At 41.3% G+C, this 19,243-nt stretch overlaps 1 protein-coding gene across 2 annotated transcripts in view; it reads left to right on the plus strand.

Annotated features, from left to right (window-relative positions):
• ATP13A4 (ATPase 13A4) overlaps window positions 1–19,243 on the plus strand; it is a 149,135-nt gene that overhangs the window by 9,692 nt on the left and 120,200 nt on the right. For both annotated transcript variants that reach the window (XM_042957027.1, XM_042957024.1), the window contains exon 2: window positions 10,003–10,336. In XM_042957027.1, coding sequence (XP_042812961.1) covers window positions 10,164–10,336 — 173 coding nt within the window. In that variant the 5' untranslated portion in view covers window positions 10,003–10,163. The remainder of the gene's footprint in view (window positions 1–10,002; window positions 10,337–19,243) is intronic.

A 19,243-nucleotide genomic window follows, 5' to 3' on the forward strand; every position in this document is an offset into this window, starting at 1 on the left:
GAGTATGCAGTCTGAGACTGATTCCTACCCCCTCAAAATATACACTCTATGCAGAGATACTGAAAGCGATTGAAGTAATCTCAACTTTTAGGACCATTCCATGAGCCTGTTAATGAGGTCTGGCCATTTTAAGAGCACTGAAAAGAAAAAAAAAAAAGGTTCTTGTGAGCTACAGCCTTCCATATGTTAGGTTGCAGCTTAGAGATCTGGTGGAGAAAGGGTTGCACTTGGTAATCTTATCTATCAACCAAAAAGCATGAGAAAGACTGTGTTCTAGTCCTCACCCTCTGGTTCTTTTAGGACACTGAGTTTAAGGCTTCCAGTTCTGCCAATGGGCAGTGCAGACAATGTGATTTCCGTTTTGTATTTTTATGAGTTCAGAGAAATATATTAATTTTCTCAAGGTCACAAGGTAAATTGGAAGTGTATGGTATATTTAGGGCTCAATATGCAAACCATTTGTCTGGGAGAATAATGGGAGAGAAAACTGGAAAATAGGTTCAGAGCAGATCATAGAGTGGTTTGAAGATGTCCACTTATGTTTTGGATATTTTTCTTTTGGCAAAAGGACTTATGTGCAACTTCCTTGCAAGGAAGCACCATGATCCTGATGGTGCTTTATGGAGATTAATCTACCAGTGGGAGAAGGGTTGGTTAAAGGTGGGAAGCAAAAAACAGAGAGCCTACTTAGGAGGAAATAGTAATTATCCCAATGTGGTCTGACTTAGATTATGGTTATAGGGTCAAAGATGGAAATTAAAATTTAAGCCTAAGTGCAGCATTTTCATTTTCTATTTAAGACTGAAAGATGTTTATATGCTTTTAAAATGAACTTTTTTGATGTCATGTTTCTCTTTCTTTTCCTCTTATTTTTTTAAAAGATTTTCCCCCTATTTAATCTGCTGTGTTTCATCCCACTGAATTTTCAGCCCACATAAGATCATTTAAGTAGCACTTCATTAGGAACGATAAAGACATTGGGAGAAGCCAGGATGCTTTCAACCAGCATTTCCATCATCTATCATCTGGTTTGATAAGTAGCACTTCCAATGTGAGGCATCAGGGTGTTCTTCAACTTCAACAAAGAATGATCTCTGGGCAGGAGCCCTGGTGTATCACATCCAATGCTGTCTCCTTACTAACCTTTAACATCTGAAGACCTGCCACCAGGGCATCTTGATCGACTAATAGACATTTACCAGTGTGTTAAATGATGTGATAAAGGATGCAAATCAACAGCCAGATGAAGAGATGCCTAGGGCGACATGTGGGAAAAGGGTGCAAGTTTTCTTGCCCTCTCCAGGCCGCCATTCTCCCCATATCTCCACGTGTTCACCAATCTGGCAGCTCCTCTCCTTTCCTCTTTTGAAATATCCATTCTGTCTGATGGCTTTTACATCCATACTTCCTTCATTCCATCAGTGGCCCTGCCAGCTGTCAGAGGACTGAAATCTTCATGGACCCATTCTGGAGTTTTCTTTTCTTATGTTATGTTATGTTATGTTATGTTATGTTATGTTATGTTATGTTATGTTATGTTATTTTTAGAGAGAGAAGTGGGGGGAGAGGGGCAAAGAGAGAGAGAGAGAATCCCAAGCAGGCTCCACACTCAGTGCAGAGACCAATGTAGGGGCTTGATCCGATGACAGTGGGATAATAACCTGAACCAAAATCAAGAGTCATATGCCCAACCCACTGAGCCATCCAGGCACTGCTGGAGTTTTCTTCTAGGAGTTGTTCTTTTCTCCAACCATTCTAATGATTCTTTGATCTGCCCTCTATTACTTAATACATTCCTTTTCTGCTCACTTTTCCTAGAGGCTGTTTCTGCTACTTCCAAATAAGAGCCATTACTGATTCATTTGTTAAATTTGATGTAACCTGGACGTTAACTAGAACTACCCTGCCCTGATGATTTAGATAAAATTGATTCAAACTACATTCAATAGGTTGCGGAAAGTCCAATGTCTTCTCCAAGATTTCTACACATTCTACAGGAGATCTAGGTTCTCATGGACACATCTGACTCAGTCTTTTGCTTCCTCTAAATCAGGATTTCTCAACCTTGACATTTTAGGCTGGACAATTCTTTCTTGTGGGTGGCTGTCTTGCACATTGGAGGAATTTGGCAGCATTCCTGGCTGCTGCCCACTTGATGCTAGCAGTTACTCTGTCCTGGTTATGATCATCAAAAGTGTCTCCAGACATTACTAAATGTTGCCCGGGGGGCAAAATCACTCCTACTTCAGAACCACTATCCTAAATTAGTTTAGTGTAGGCACTGACACCTATTGTCCCTGTTGTCAACCAAGTCAACGTAGGCATGGTGCTCAAACTTTTTTCTTAATTTCCACCATTTTTTTTAAGTCACAAAAGGTACCTCTACTGGTAGAAAATATGACGGAAGTTCTGGGGAAATTGAGAGATTTTCATCATGAGTATGCAACCAATAAGAATTTGTTAGGTGCCCATATTCTTAAAAACTTCTCTTGGTCATTTTGTCTAGCCTCTGGCCACATTGCTTGCCCCTCCTTGGTTTCTCTTCCCTTATCTCTCTTTACCTTGTCTATTCTCTGTTCTTCCCTACTTGCATATTTGTGTCCATTTTCAATTCAGTGGTTTAGTTATATTATTTTACTTCTCTGTACCAACTCATCTCCTTAGGGTCTTATTTTCCACCCCTAATGGTGAATTGAGGTATTTTTCAGAACAAAAAGGCACCTCTCCCATAGTAATTCTGTAACCTATTATGATAATTAAAATAGAATCGTGTTGCAGTTCTCACTGATGAGCTCCCTGTATGTAGCCATAGTAGTATTAACCCCTTTCACGGGAAGAAAGCTGTTCTCATTATCTACTGCAGCATAACTGACCAAAACTTAGTGGCTTAAAATAACAACCATTACATCATATCTCTCTTCAAATGGCATATCCACGTGGTTAGTTTGGATTCCTCCAGCAGGCTATGCCTGGACTAGTTCACTTTTTACATGGTGGCTCAGGGCTCCTGGAGGAAGGGCTTTATGTACCAAGAAGAGAGAGCTGCCAGTGTCTTAAGCCTTGAGCCTTCAGTGTCCCTTTTCACATATGGGTCAAAGTAGTCACAGAGCCTGTCATATTCAAGTCAAAGTGTTGTATCTTTCTTTTACAACAAATTTTGATGTTACTCCTTCATGCCAGTTACCCTCTTCCCCACCCAGGACCCCTCCAAAGTTCCATTCCATCAGACTCAGACTTGAGATCTAGGTTTTTGATGCATCAAATAACTAAAAAAAAGAGCCAAGAGAGCCTGGTGCTCTGAAAGCTGAGGAACAGATGGACCTCAAGAAGATCAAGTAACAGAGATGAGGAGAGGAGAGCTTTGGCTGTGGCCAATGGAAGTCTTGGGTCCCCTACTCTCACTCCTTCACTGTGATGGTGATGCTGGGAGCCAGAGACCTTGTTTATTTCCCTTATTATATATGTTTCTTTTCCTGATGACACAGCACATGTTTCTTCTAGAAATTCAGTAAATATGAAATTATAATAAAAAAGAAAGTGTAATGCATAGATAACCCCTGAAACCTTGCATTGAATTGATTTCTGTATTCTTTATATAAACATGAATACTTACAGATGCATGTATATATGAGCATATGTGTATACATATTTATTCCTTTTTACTCCCGTGCTTCCTCTGATTGTTCAATCACCAGCAAGACGTGTGTGTGTGTGTGTGTGTGTGTGTGTGCACTCAGGGTAAGGTCACAGCAGGAATGTGAAGAGAAAGGAAGGAGACAATTATCAGTATTTACATTTTCTAAATAGACTTGACATTCCTGGAAGAGACATTACTTAGAGAAAAAAGATTTCTGAGTCTCCAAGTTTGCCTTTGGGGACAAAAGCTCAATTTTATCTTTGTAAATAATAGACTTTGGAAGCATGAGTGATGTAGGAGTCAATTTTCCTGCCGTGGATTTGATAGAAATGTCACAGCTGAGCAAGGAGAGATTTGGGAGGAATGATGGAGTTTGGTATTGGTCTAGGTCTCACGGACACTCCCATACTTTGCAGAATAATGGAAGTCCTACAGTGGGGCTGGGACCTCAAGCAGAGGACTATATACTGATTGCCAGGGAAATCTGAGGGGAGAGTGATAATGGCACAGAAGTCTCTCGTGCTCACACATCACAGCAGTAATGAAGAAATGAGCAAAACAAGGCAAGTCTAGCTGGAGAGCTCACCCCACGTTGCCTGTGGCCAAGGAGGCTTGGGAAAGTGCCCTGGGGTTTCATTTGCTCCAAAGGTGTAGAGAAGGACCAAGAGAAGTCAGAGACAACTCTTGATGGAGCCACAAGTGTCTCAGTGGAGGCAAGCCCACCACGTGCAAATCACCAAATAAACAAAGACAAGTGATGGCTCAACCTATGCCAGTGACAGAGGGTGAGGAAGGACCGGCCTTTCCTCGCTGTGTGCTGCCACAATCCAGTGGACAGAGGGGCCAATCTAATGGATGGAGGAGGGAAGCGGTAGATCCCTTAAATGATTGTTTAAACACAAAGCGCTGAAGAAAACCCTGGCGTGATTGAGCTACCTCATAGCTAACCAGATCCATTTTTGTCCATCAAGCAAAATGAAGGATTAAAGCAAAAATCAAGTTGAGATTTAAACAAAAATAGTTACATTTTCTTCACACTGTGACCTGAGAAGTATGTGTCATTGTTTGTTTGTGTGTGTGTGTGTGTGTGTATACATGGTCATCTCTATTATTCCCTGAAGTTTTGATCACACGGTTGATGGAGTTTTACTAAACATTATATCATGAACAATTTAACCATGTCATTAAATATTCTTAGGAATGCCCTTATTGCATGCATAATAAGTCCAGTATACAGATACAGTGTTCCTTCCTTCCCCTTCCTTCCTTTCCTCCACAACTACCCCATTGTGAAACACTTACTTTGTTTCAAATTGTTCATTGTTAAATGTAACATTTTTAAAAAATGTTTTAAATCTTTTTCTGTAACTTGCATTAATTTCCTGTGGAACAGTTTCCAAAAGTGAATTTAAGGGGTGCAGGTACATAAATATCTTTAAGTCTTCTCATTCACATTGTCAAACTGCCCCCCCCCACCACCTAACTTTGCCTTTTATATTCCCACCAGACAGTTCCTTCACACAAATGTGTCTTTTCTCAGAGACTACTCAGGAAGGTAAAGTTCTGTGTAAGTGTTACAAAGTGGGGTATGGTCCCAGCAGATTAAAGGCCCTGAGTATATTTTGACTCTTGTCTGGACTTTGAAACATCAAAAGTGAGTAGCGTTCTAGACTGTCCTTTGCCACTGAAAGTATATAAAATGTTAAGCCACTAGAGGGCAGAGTTATCTCACTAAACCAAGGGGGTTTTTTTTGTTTGTTTGTTTGTTTTTGTAGAGCCCAAGCCAGTTCATAACATCAACCTACATCAAAATCTTGACATTGCCGTCAAGGTGGCTTCAATTATTTTAACAAAGTGACAAACAGAGGCAGGGATGCTTTAAATTTAAACCAGGCAGTTCCCAATTACTGTAATAAACACATTATAGTCACACTGCTTCTTAAAGACTGAACTTTTAATTTTTTTTTTAGTTTATTTATTTATTTATTTATTTTGAGAGAGAGAGAGAGAGAGAGAGAATGCGAGTGGAGGAGGGGCAGAAAGAGAGGGAGAGAGAAAGAATCCGAAGCAGGCTCCATGCTAACAGCATGGAGCACAACGGGGGCCTTGAATTCATCATGACCTGCGCAGAAATCAAGGTCAGATACTTAACTGACTGAGCCACCCAGGAGCCCCTGAAGTTTTAATTTTAGAATAGTTTTCAATTTACAGAAAAATTGTGAAAATAGTACAGACTTCCCATATGCCCCAAACCCAGTTCTTCCTATTGTTAACCTCTTGAGAATTGTACATTTATTACAACTAAGGGACCGATACTGACATATTACTATTAAGTAAAGTCTATACTTTATACAGATTATCTTAGTTTTAACCAATGTTCTTTATTTGTTCCAGGAAACCACATTATATTTAGTTGTTACGGTCTCCTTAGGCTCCTCTTGGCTGTGACCTTTTCTCAAACTTTCCTTGTTTTTGAGGACCTTGACAGCTTTGAGGAGTACTGGGCAGTTATTTTGTAGAATGTCCTTCTACTGGGATTTGCCTGAGGTTTTTCTCATTGTTTGACCAGAATTATGAGTTTAGGGGAGAAATATCACAGAGGTAAAGGGGCATGTTCATCTCATCATGCTGAGGGCGCATACTACCAACATGAATTGTCACTGTTGATGTTGACCTCCATCACCTGGCTGAGGGAGAGTGTGTCAGGATTCTCCACCACTCAGTTACTCTTTTTTTCCTCTTTCTATACTGCACTCTTTGGCAGGAAGTCGCTATGTGCAGACTACACATGAGTGGAGAGCTATGTAACCCTGCTTGGGGCAGGGGGGCAGTATCTACATAAATTATTTGGATCCTTCTGTGTAGGAGAGGTCTCTCTTCTCCCCTATTTATTTATTTACTCTATCCTTTATTGACATCAGTGTGGATTCATGGATGTCAATTTTATGTGTTGGGTTATAATCCAAATCCAATTTTTATATTTTCTTGCTTAGATTGTTTTAGCTTTGGCCATTTGGGGGGGGGGGTGGTATTCAGTTGCTTCAGTACCTTCTTGATATATCTCCACCATTGTTTGGTTTGGTTTTGTTTTTGAGCACTTCCTTACCTTCTAGCACTCTAAGAGTCTCCAGGCTCATCTTGTTTATTTGCTGCCCTAGTCCTAAAATCAGTCATTTTTCCAAGGAACCCTGGATCTTTTTATTGGAAAATGGTATTGGAAACAAAGATCTGAGTGCTAGGTTTATGTTCTCTCATGTACACATCTTGTACACTTCTATTCTTCCAACAGCACTGTGAAGCTATTAGACCTGTTTTATAGATGAGCAATCTTTGCAGCCTTGCACAGGCTCCCCCACTTAGCTGTAGAGCCTGGCTAATGTCTGGATTTGGGGTGACTACAAATTCATGTTCTTTCACTATGCCCAAGAAATAATGGTTAAGTGGAGTGTCCATTATTGCGTGCAATTGGATGAATGATTTTGCCTTTACTTTTACTATTTTCTCCAGAGAGAGAAGCTGCTTTTGTCATGGAATCAACTGTTTGCCAAAGCTCTTCGGTGGTGCTTCAGGTGCTCCCATTTTTACCAAGCGCACGCACCACTGCAGACCTAGGATCTCAGACTGCCTTGCCCAGGCTGGTGTGATCAGAGGAAGGGGAGTCACCAGAGGACCCCAGGGAGGCTATGAACAGGACCAGGGCCAATCGGGTTTGGGAGAGGCAGGGACTGGAGGGGAGAAAATAAACAGAGCACATTACAGAAATGAAACATTCTGGAAGAAGGAAGCATCCTCGAGGAACGGAGAAGGGCTACTGCATGGTAGCAAAATCTCCATTTTCTTGGGCAGTTCGGTGAGTTCAGTGCATCCTTAATGAGGATTCATTTCCTGCCACCAAGTGAAGTGCACAGCTTCTTTATGTCTTTTCTGTGCAATTGGAATAAACTTGCATTACATTTCCTTGGGAGTAATATTAACTCCATATCCTTGGGAGTAATATTAACTTCTAGCTCATTGGCCCCTTCAGGGAGAATGATATTGTGAAACTCTCCACTTGGTCTGTTGTAGAGGTTAAGTAGACATTAAAGAAGTTATGCTATAGCAAAATCTATGTTTAATAAAATTATTTTTTCCTGATTATGACATTAGAGTATGTTTATTGTGAAATAATAGATGATACAAATAATTTAATAAAGCAAAGATACCACTCAGAGATATTCACTGTTAGGGTTTTGTTCTGCTTTTTTTTTTTTTTTTCTGTTTGTTTTTTTTTTTTCTCCTTGTCTATGCATCCATGGATAATATTGGGCTTGTGTTGCATATAAAATTTTGCATCTTGCTTTTCACTTAATATTCCATTACCTTTCCCATGTTATTAAATATTCCTAAAGATATGACATCTGATAGATGCATTATCCTCCGTAACATTGGATATATTCAGTTAGAACTATATGCTGTGATGAATTTTTTACATATTCATTTTGAGTATAGCCAAAAGTATTCCCTCTGGAACAATTTCTAGAAGTGGAATAGATTTCTAGAAGTGGTGAGAATGAAAAGTGTCTACCTCATAGAGTTGATGACAGGAATATGAGGGGAGGTGAGTTACCTTACACCAGAGTTTGGTATAGACAAGCATTCAATGAATGTTGGCGTTGCCATTATAAATATATTCTTCTTGATAAATACTAGCAAATAGTCTTCCAGAAAACTTTTCATTCTTAACATGAGCATGTTATCAAATACTTTAATAGTAATTGAAATTATTGTAAACCATAACATTAGGCTTTGTGAATGACATCTGGGATAAGAGATGGGGTCTTGGCCAAAGGGGTTGAAGAAATTAGCAGTAGATCTCCCAAAGAGTCGGTTGGAGGGGTGAGAAAGATCTTGGAAAGGAGTGGTGAGACAAATATCACCAGTGGATCTAATGGGAGTGAGACCAGGGCTCATGCTGGGATGCTGGCTGTGCACATGTAGGTGTGTGCATGCATGTGTGTGTGTGTGTGTGTGTGTGTGTGTGTGTGAGACATTGTGACATTGGTTTTGGGCTGCATACCCAGGAGCAGTCACAGATTATTGAGGACATAATATAAGCTAAATGGGGTCACCAGTGCTTTGAGGAGGGAGGCAGGCCAGCTGCTGTCCAGAACATGGAATGTTTAGTTGTAGAGAATGTATAAGCTGGAGACCATCTGTTCTATCACAAGGGTTATAAAGGACAAAGCAAAGAAGAACCTGGAGATTCAAAATTAAAGATAATCACTAAAGTAGTAAATTCTAATAAATGAAACTGGAATTTAAGGCAGTAGCAAAAACGAGTAGGTTAAGAAACAAAGGCAAGTGATTGTTTCCAAAGAACCACGGTCTAAAACACATCTATGTTACCAGGAGGGGAAGGAAGCACTTTGACTCCTTCCCATCCTCACCTGCAAGGGCTTGTGGTTTGAAAACTCAAGCATTCCCTCCTAGACTACCCTCACCTCATTACCTCACTTATGTTCAATCATGACGGCCTCGTGACCTGCCTTAACTCTGTGCTGGGCAGTATTACGTGCTTTACAGTGTACAAAGATGGGGCAAATAATATCAGTTCTATTGTACAGATGAGAAAACTGAGCCTCAAGGCAAAGAAGAGACCCTTGTTCAAGGGCACATGATGAAAGAAAAAGAGACAGGAAGTGGATGTGGTTCCCACCTTCTCTTCCAAAATAATTGACTATTTCATAGCCTTTAATGTGCAAGCTCCCAGCCGCCAGATGCCAGCAGATTGCCAGCTGGGGAAGGTGACCTGTGCTGGGAGGGAGGTAGCACAGGAGGGAGAGAAGAAGAAGGCTGGGACACCTTGTGACAGAGTGGAGCTTCTGAGTCCTTCCCATGCCAAGATAATCTGGCTCTGAATTTCTCTTATTTAAAAGGCTGGGTGGGACGCCTGGGTGGCTCAGTCAGTTGAGCATCCAACTCTTGGTTTCAGCTTAGGTCATGATCCCAAGATTTGTGGGATAGAGCCCTGCCTAGGGCTTCATGCTAAAGGAAGGAACCTGCTTGGGATTCTTTCTCCCTCTCTCCCTCTGCCCCTCCCCCCTCAAAATAAATGAATAAACTTAAATGAATGAAATGAATAAAAAATAAAAAAAACAAAAGCCTGGGGTTGCCCTTGTTAGACAGTGACACTTGCAGAGGTCGGCTATGATCTTCCGGCTTTCCGTGATCTCTGATGGCCTTTCAAAGACCCTGGGAAACCCAGGACTGCAAAACTGCCCTCCCTTATATTAAACTACCCCTTCCAACATTAAGAACTTTGCAGAAGTCAGAGCACCCAATAGCAACAGCAGTATTTACCTCATACTGACTCTTCTCTCTCCTAGCTTCTTGTCAACTCCAAGATAAGAGGTCAAGGAATCTGTTCTCAATCATACTGACCAGAAGTGGCAAGGCAATAATCGGAGCCCAAGCTATGTGACATCAAGGCTAATACTCTTTCAGTTTATTGACTTATAGTTGAATTACTATCAATTGAACATATGTAATGTGCAAAATATGTCAGGGACACACCCGTGAAGACATCACCACAATCAAGAGGACTGAAGCCCTTGCTCTCAAGCAGCTTCGACTTGTAGTATCAAGCCCATCCTTCTACTGGAAGAGCAGTCAGATATTTGAAGAGACCCACTGTGCTTTTGAAATGTCCTGTTCCTCAAGGTAAGCACCATCCTAAGTTTCCGCAAATGCATTTCATAGTACCCAGGGGAGTTTCTTTTATCAGCTTGTTAACCCTCCCATAGGGATTTTGCCTAGGTAATTGGATACTTGGATGATTCTCCAGTCTGTCAAAAGTCATGCAAGCTTTTGTCCTGAAGCCCATAGGCTGGGACCAGGCCTGCAGGGGGCAGCCAGTGGTGCCCAATGCAAGCCCTGGGTAGGCAGATGGGCCAGGGTTGGGAGGTCTCCAGGTTAGCAGATGCTGCTTTGAATGCTCTCGTGCTGGTGGGCTCACACCCTACAAGTAAGTGATCAATCTGTAGATGTGTTTATTTTAGAAAGACAAATAAAAACATTTGAATTGTCTTTTTCCTCCATTTTCACATATATAGGGAAGACAAAATTCACAAGTACAGCTTCATGTTCAACTTCTACTAAATATATATATGTGTATATTTACTTATTTATGGCTTATTTATTTTTGAGAGAGAGAGATACACACATGGAGCACGAGTGGGGGAGGAGCAGGGAGAGAGGGAGACACAGAATCCGAAGAAGGCTCCAGGCTCCCCTGAATATATATTTAGGCACCCCTAAAATATATGTGTGTGTGTGTGTGTGTGTGTGTGTGTGTGTATGTATTTACATATATATTTTTTAATGTTTTTATTTTATTTTTTGGAGAGAGAGAGAGAGAGACCAAGCACGAACAGGGGAGGAGCAGAGAGCAAGGGAGACACAGAATCAGAAGCAGGTTCCAGGCTCCAAGCTGTCAGCACAAAGCCCATCGCAGGGCTACAACCTACAAACTGTGAGATTATGATCTGAGCTGAAGTTGGACGCTTAACTGACTGAGTACTTTCAAATTTTTAGTATCTTTTCTTTAAAAATATTTTTCTAAGTTTTCTGACACTAGGCTGGGCATGTACATGTTAGCTTACATATCCTTACTACATCCTGTAGAATAGAGTAGTAATATTCCATTTCACAGGTGAAAAACTGAAGCATAGGGTAGGTGAGTAAGCTGACAACTTTTCCACTGCTATTAAATGGTAGAGCCATAATATACAGCGTGTGATCTAAGGCTAGATCTGGTTTCAGTGCATCAAGGATTTGGGGTGGGGGGTGGCAGAGGGAAATGGGGATCAGTGACTTAAATCCCAAGTCCAAGGACTCCTTTGATTTAATACCCTTAAATACACCCCATCACCCCCACATACATATGTTTTGTGCTGTTATAGAAATGGGATAATGTTCTACACAGCATTCTGTAACTTAACTTTGCAGGTATGTATCATAGACAGCTTGCCATGATTATACACCTAGCTTATTCTTTTATTCTCCTTTTTTTTTTAAAGTAATGCAAGTATAATATAACCTATAGTTGTCAAACCTTGTGTTTCTTCTCCCAGGGACTCTGGTATGGTAGGTCTGGGTTTGGACCAAGGTTTGTGGAGTGACTGACAGCCACCACTGTTTTAAAAAACTTCTGCTGTTCTAAGCCGCCTCCTGAAGAGTGGATGAGAAATAAACAGAGCAACAACAAGACACACAACCAGCCAGATACAAGGGCCCTGGGGCCAAAGAGAGACAGAGAGGAAGGGAGAGACGACCGGGCTCAAGTCCCAGTGCAGAGAGAAGTGTAGTAAGACTCCTGTGGCCCACGCAGAAAAGAGGGTTTCACAGGGACTTGCAAAGGAGGGAAGTGCCAAGACAGGGACAGCTCCCATCCCCCTCTGAGAGAACGGAGATTAGGCTGGAGGCTGGAGGATTTAGCTCAAAGTTGCATTTGCATGGCAAACGCAGTGTTTACTCGGTTGTTAATTTGAGGTCTTTGGCAGAGTTAATGGCGGCTTGAGGGAGAGCTCAAAAACCTCAGCCCCCTCAGATGCCACACTAATGGGGGTGGGGGTGTCTGAGTACTAGGGGTGCCTTATTTCCGCTTTCCATTCTCTTTTTTCACCAGGAAATAATATTTCCCATTACCCATTTGCTTAGGGCCTTGAAAGACATGTGTAATATGGACAAATCAAAGCTCTGAACTTCATTAGTCTTCTCCCAAAATGTCATGGGTTGATCTACTTGAGGGTCTCCTATGTTCTGTGCAGCTTCTTACTTGTTGATGAGAGCAATAACTAAGCATAAAATGGACATCAGGGAGGAGGGAAACAGAGAGGCCCGATAGCCAGTCCCAGCTTTGTCTCTCTCTTTCCATCTCCAGCCGGGATCCGTTCTTGATTCCCACCAGGTGGCCAGCCCTGTGTCTGGGTCATTCTGGGGCCAGGGTGGAGGTCCTGAACCCTGCTCAGGCTGGCTCGTCAGTGCTCAGCAATATCACACTCCCTACCAGTCTGACCAGAAATGGTGCCCTGATACTTCTAATTGGGCTCCTACTTCATTCCTAAGTCTAGGTTCCAAGTCCCTGTCTGGCCACTCATATTTAGCCCAGATCCTCCCTAAAAGTAAGGACTAGTCTTTCTCTTGCCAGGCTCTTGGTATTGGAACCTGGCCTCAGACCCAAAGTCTCTGGTTGGGATTGGCCACTAGAGGACGGACTCCAGGAGCCAGCTTCCTACTGTCTGGATTTCCAGGTATCACCTGCCCCATGTTCCTCATAGCTGGACTCCAACAGCTTGTTGGAAATGTTCCACTTCTGTTTTATGTCCCTCCCCCCACTTCCTTGGCCAACTGCTCTCTTGAGCTGTAAGCAAAGATTGACATAAGTTTCAGTTGCTGGCTAGATTAAACTTCCTTTGTTAGCTCCTGCAATTTCATCAGTTTCCCAAGCGCAGCTTTTTTTTTTTTTTTAACCCAGTAGGTATATCCAATGCCATGTCCCAATCCCTCTCTATCCTGCCCAAGTGATGGGAAACACCCTACAATTCTATGATATGGCCATAGCCTTATATAACTGGTGGGTCCTTGGAATTTTCTATTTAAATCAAGCTTTTCAAATGAAATTCTCTTTTAAATATTCTAGAGAGAATGTTTCAAATATCTGACTCTGGTTCTTTTACGGAAGGTGGACAGCAGTATGGTGCTGTGTGACGTACATTATACAAAACTTAAGTCCCTGAGTTGAATCCCATCTTGCATATTGTAACCCTGGACACGTCATTATACAGTCTTCCTGGAACTTTTTCTTCACCCAAGAAACAATGAGGGTCATTTAGTAATGTCTAAGGCTGAATCGTAACAGTCTATAATTCTTAACAGTTACACTCTAAAATGTATTATTTTCTATATTCAAATTTCTAGCTTAAAAGTTCTTAGAATTAAGTACACTGGCATGAAGTTTCTGCCTGGGGATTTACTCTTTTGACTTTTTTTTTTTTTTTTTCTAAATAGACTGTCTTTCGTGACCTAAAATTATCATCTTAGTTGCCAACCAAGGTAAGCTTCACAGAGGGGAAGCCGCCTTACCTTTAGAGAGGAATCTTTTAGTTTAGTTTTGGAAATCACAGAATGCACGGGAATGGGGCTTTTCTGAATGTGGATATATGAGCCACCCCAAACCACCTTAAAGCAGGTCAGACCCCAGTGCTGAGCAGGGAGAATCAGAGACAACACCTCTGAGAAGTAGAGATAGCCATTAGCGAGCTCTTTTCTTCTGTAATTAAAGGGAAAGCCTTGTATCTTTGTATTAGACCCTTTAATCTAAGGGTTGCTAAATGTTTTACAAACATTAATTAATTCAATTGAGCTTCACATCAGCACCTTGAGGCAGGTAATTCCTCTTTGGGACATCACATCTTCAGTTTTCCACATTATGCATTAGTGCAGATTAAGTTAGTTAATAAAAACAGTAAAACTTTGAGTTTAGATAAAGTTCTATAGCCAACAGTCTCAAGTATTCTACAAATATCAGATTTGGGTAATGAGGACTAAAGAGGAAGCTTGAGGCAGCTCATTGCCAACAATGACAAGGCAGAAAGGCTGCACATTATTGAGGTTCTACTCCATGCTGAGGACACATGACCTTGAACAGTTCTTTGACCTCTTTGTGACTCAGTTCCTACAGCTCTCAAGTGGGGGCAATAATATTACTCACCTCTGTACTTCACAGAGATGTTGCAAGGAATAATGTTTGTAATATGCTATGGAGTTCTCAGATGAAAGGTGGAAATTAATATATGATGAAACATTATTACCACTTATCTTCACACCGTCTAAATGGGTTAGGCTAGAGAAGTATCAGCATCCCCACAGTGCTGGCAGAAACTAGTCCTGCCATTATTTCCATTTAACATCTGTTATATACACCCAAAGAGGTTGAGAATTGCTCAGAGCAGTGGGTATCCTCGTGGGATAAATGAGAGCAAGCTGAGATACCAGATCAACCAAGAAGTAGCTAATTATTTCTTTTCTTTTCTTTTCTTTTTTTTCCTTTTTCATTCTTATTTGGAGATGAAATGTTTAAGAGGAAATGAGTGCAGAGGGAGAATCAGAGAATGGCTGAAGCAACTTTTCTTCAGACATTCCTCTCAATTCTAGGTCATCAGCATATGTGTGTGATTCGTAGTCTCTGAAGGAGCTCTTGTGCAAGAACTCCTCTGTGCCTTTGCTTTGTGTCTCCTTTTCCAGTAATGTTTTCCCTAGCCATCTCCATTGATCTAGGCCAGCATAGAGCTCCCTACCTCCATGGAGCCTTCCCGGCTTCATTCTCTACCTGGACTCCCTCTGCCACTCCTTTGTATTTAGCACATGTTTTGTAATTTATATTTTAGTGTTGGTCTTGCTTTCCAGCACACTTCACTCTTCAAAGGTGTATTCTAGTAATCTCTGTTCTTCATCTAGTACAGGTCTTGATATACTGAAGTCAATCAAATAAGTATTAAATGAATAAATGGAAACTGTCAGCAAAATGTCACGATTTGAATTCAGACCACACCAAATCCATATCTGCTCTTCTCACCATGTGTGAGGCACCTGCAGTGCAGAATAGAAATATTGAACAGGCAAACTGGGAAGAGAAAGACTGATCTAAACTTTCAACCCCTTTGGGTATATACCAAGAAACACATATGGTAAGATGCTTAATTTTGTAAGAAACCCCCAAACAAACAAACAAAAAGAAACCCCCAAACTGTCTCCCAAAGTGTTTGCACCATTTTGCATTCCCACCAGCAATGAATGGGAGTTCCTTTCGCTCCACATACTTGTCAGCACTTGGTGTTGTCGGTGCTATCAATTTTGGCCATTTTAATAGATTTGTAGTGATATTTCATTGTTGTTTTAATTTGCACTTCCCTGACAACATTATCAACTGTGTTGAAAACATGTGTCTACACAAAAGTCCTTCCATGAATGTATGCAGCTTTATCCATAATTGCCAAAACTTGGAAACAACCGAGATGTCCTTGGGAGGTGAATGGATAAATAAACCATGGTATATCCAGGCAGTGAAGTGTTATTCAGCAATAAAAGGGAATGAGCTATTGAGGCACAAAAAGACGTGGAGGTAACTTACATGTATATTACTAAAGGAAAGAAGTCACTTTGATAAGGCAACATGCTGTATGATTCCAATAGTATAACATTCTGGAGAAAGCAAAATGATTGAGATAGTGAAAGAATCGGTAGTTGCTAGGGGTTGGGAGAGACATAGGGATGAATATAAGGAGCAGAGAGAATTTTTAGGGCAGTGGAACTAGTCTGTATGATACTGTGATGGTGGATATATATGCCATTATACATCTGTCAAAACTCATAGGATGTATGACACTAATGTAAATTTTGGATTTGGGGTGAAAATGATGTGTTGAGGTTGGTTCATCGACTGTAACAAATGCATCATTCTGGGTGTTGACAATAGGGGGGAAGGATGTGTATACACAGAAAGTATATGGGAATCTCTGTACCTTCTGCTCAATTTTGGTGTGAACCTAAAACTAGTCTAAAAAAAAGTCTATTAAATTTTTTTTTAACAAAAAAATTAAACTTTCCAACAGGGAAATTGAGGATGTCACTTAGAGGGTTCAAGGGAACTCTCCAAAGGCGTTTAATATCACTTCTGATGCAATGATTCCTATAATATTTACACAGGAGCTGATCACAAAAAAATGTGTGTATTTATGAAACCAGTTTGCCTTCACTTGTGTCATTACCCATTGCATTAAGTCCAGACCCAGGCCTCAAATTCAAGACCTCCCTGGAATGGCCTTGATCTGTATTTTCTGCCACATCTCGCTCTCCTCTTCTTCCGTCACACAGCCTGGCTACCGGAAAGGTAATGAATGCACCCTGGACAAAGCTGTGTGCCTCTCCTTCTGATGGCTCCCCTGCTTCACATTCTTGTTCTGGGAGTGGCCCCACTCCCAGTCCAGGCTTCAGCATCTCCACCTGCTAAGACCTTCCTTCCCTGTCTGTTTTCAAGGCCCTTCTCAAATGCTTCCTCCACACAGAGGCTTTCCTAGCCAAATAAAGGCAACATTCCTTGCAGAACACTTTGTATATAGCACATGAACCTGTATATATACTGGAAGATCACTGCTCATAAGTCACGCTGCCATTGGGGCACTGGGATGTTTTACTATTAGAACTCCTGGAGGAACGTGAGGAAACTGTCACTATTTCACAGTCGTCAGTTCTACTGGACCATGTCGTTGGAGATGATTTCCTACAGATTTCCCTGGGTTTCACAAAAATGTTTCGTGTTCTTAGGGACTTCTTTTGCTATTCAAGTTTGGCTTCAATATTGTTATTGCATGAGTAGATTTGTTGAGTGACATAAGTTTGGGCGAAGGCTTTCCTTGAACTCTTAATCATTTGCACACTCATCCTCACTCACGGTGGTGCCCGAGTTGCCAAGTGTATTGAGGATCCCAGCCAGGGGTACCAGTGCAAGGATTACCAATTATGGACAAGAGAATGAAACCCTCTTCTCTTACCTGCACTCTGGCATCAGGATGCTTATCACCGCTTTACATACTAACACTCAACCCCCATCAGTTGGTGCAAACTTTGAAATCTCACTGTAATCATCTCTCTCCTACATATTTGAATGACTGCCTGCTGGAGCTCTAACGTGTTCACTTACCTTTCTGTGAGGTAAGTTTTTTATTGAGATAACTCTCACTCACAAAATTCACTCTTTAAAGGTGTGCAATTTAGTGAACTTTAGTATATTCACAAAGTTGTGCAGCCAAAAATCACTGTCTAATTCTGGAACATTTTCATCCCCTCCCCCCCCAAAATCCCATACTCCTTGTATTTTGATCTTGTGGTGAAATGCTAATTTCACTTCTATTTATTTGATGAAATGTGTGCTAATGATATTTGGAAACTCAAAACAGTATGCATATGTTTTGTAATTCATATTACAATAGCTTAGTATTTTTTATGTTTATCTTGCTGATACTTTATCATTTGATCAAGGTTTTATGTGTGTGCATGCACACACACACACACACACACACACACACACTTTAGTCTTGATCTTTTTTTTAAGTTTGTTTATTTATTTTGACAGAGAGAGAGGCGGAGAGAGAGGAAGAGAGAGAATCTCAAGCAGGATCCACAGCTGACAACATGCAGAGCCTGATGTAAGGCTCAATCTCATGAACCATAAGATATGACCTGAGCCGAAGTCAAGAGTCTGACTCTTAGGCGATTGAGCCACCCAGGCACCCCTAGTCGTGGTCTTGTTAGGGCTACTAGGGTCAAGTTGGGGATATTAGTGCCAAGAGTTGTAGCTTGAAGGAGTGAGTGGACACGGTGAAGGTAAAAATAACTCTCCTTTATTGAACACATACTTCTTCCCTTGTACTGTTCTTCACACAACAGTTTTAGGAAGTTCTAGTTCAGGTAAGTTCTATTATCATCACCTTTATGTGAGGAAATAATGGTTTTCTAAAGCTTATGACACATATTATCCTAAAATGGCAGAACTAGGCCATCTTGGTTCACAGCCCAAATTGAAACCCAGGCTCTTCAAGTTCAGGGCACACACCTTTAACCACTATGTTCTACTACCTGCTGTTATATTGGACCTTTAGTTTAATGACACCAACAGCACTTGATCAGAGCTGTACAATATGCTCTCCCAAGTCCTCATTCAATGCCTCAAATTACTGGATGAGAAGAGGCAGCTCCTGTAGGTTAAATAATCACATGGCTCACAGAGCATGGACCAGCAGCTGGGATCCAGGTTTCTCTCCAGAGCCACAGTGGCTGTGTGTTCCCCTGCACCATGTTGAGGCTTCTGACAGCTCTCTCAGACTTCTGGTCCAGCTTTCATAGTAACAAACCTCCTTCTATCATATTTATTTGCACGTTTGAATCCTGACGTCAGTCTGAGGGTAGCAGATATCACTTGATTTATATGGGCAGTCCCCATGCTCAGATTATGTATATTGAATGAAGGTGTGGATAAATTAAAAAATGAGTCTTGCCACATAGTCATGTGAATATTTTATTTCTAGACTTCCTCAAGAGTTTAACCACCAATATCTTAGTGAGAGGAGACCACATATAATAGTTTGATTATACCTTTGTTCTTTCTCTATGGTTTTCCCAAAAGTAAACTCAATTCCACATACACATTGAGTAGAACATTTTTGCATGCACAAAGAAATGTGATTACAAATAACTTTGGAAGAGGATTAGTCGTAATTTGTACCTTTTGTAAGCAAAATGAATGAGGATACTATTAAAAGCTGGTGGATTGGGGCTTTCAGTAATCAAATAAAATCTGCAGCTCTGTCAGCCACCCCTCCCCAACCCCCCACCCCAATTCCTTAGCCTCTGTGAATAAAGCAGTGACCTGGGAGTTCTTGAGCCCGCTCCCCCACTCCTCGGAAAGGTCTTGCCAACTCGGCATTGTCCTGTTGGATTTGCAGTCAGATGTCTTATGCTGGCAGGCACTGGGCAGGCAATGAGTTCTTTCCCTGTAAATTGGGCACAAAA

This window comes from Panthera tigris, chromosome C2 (assembly GCF_018350195.1).
Source record: "Panthera tigris isolate Pti1 chromosome C2, P.tigris_Pti1_mat1.1, whole genome shotgun sequence".
Lineage (NCBI taxonomy): Eukaryota > Metazoa > Chordata > Mammalia > Carnivora > Felidae > Panthera > Panthera tigris.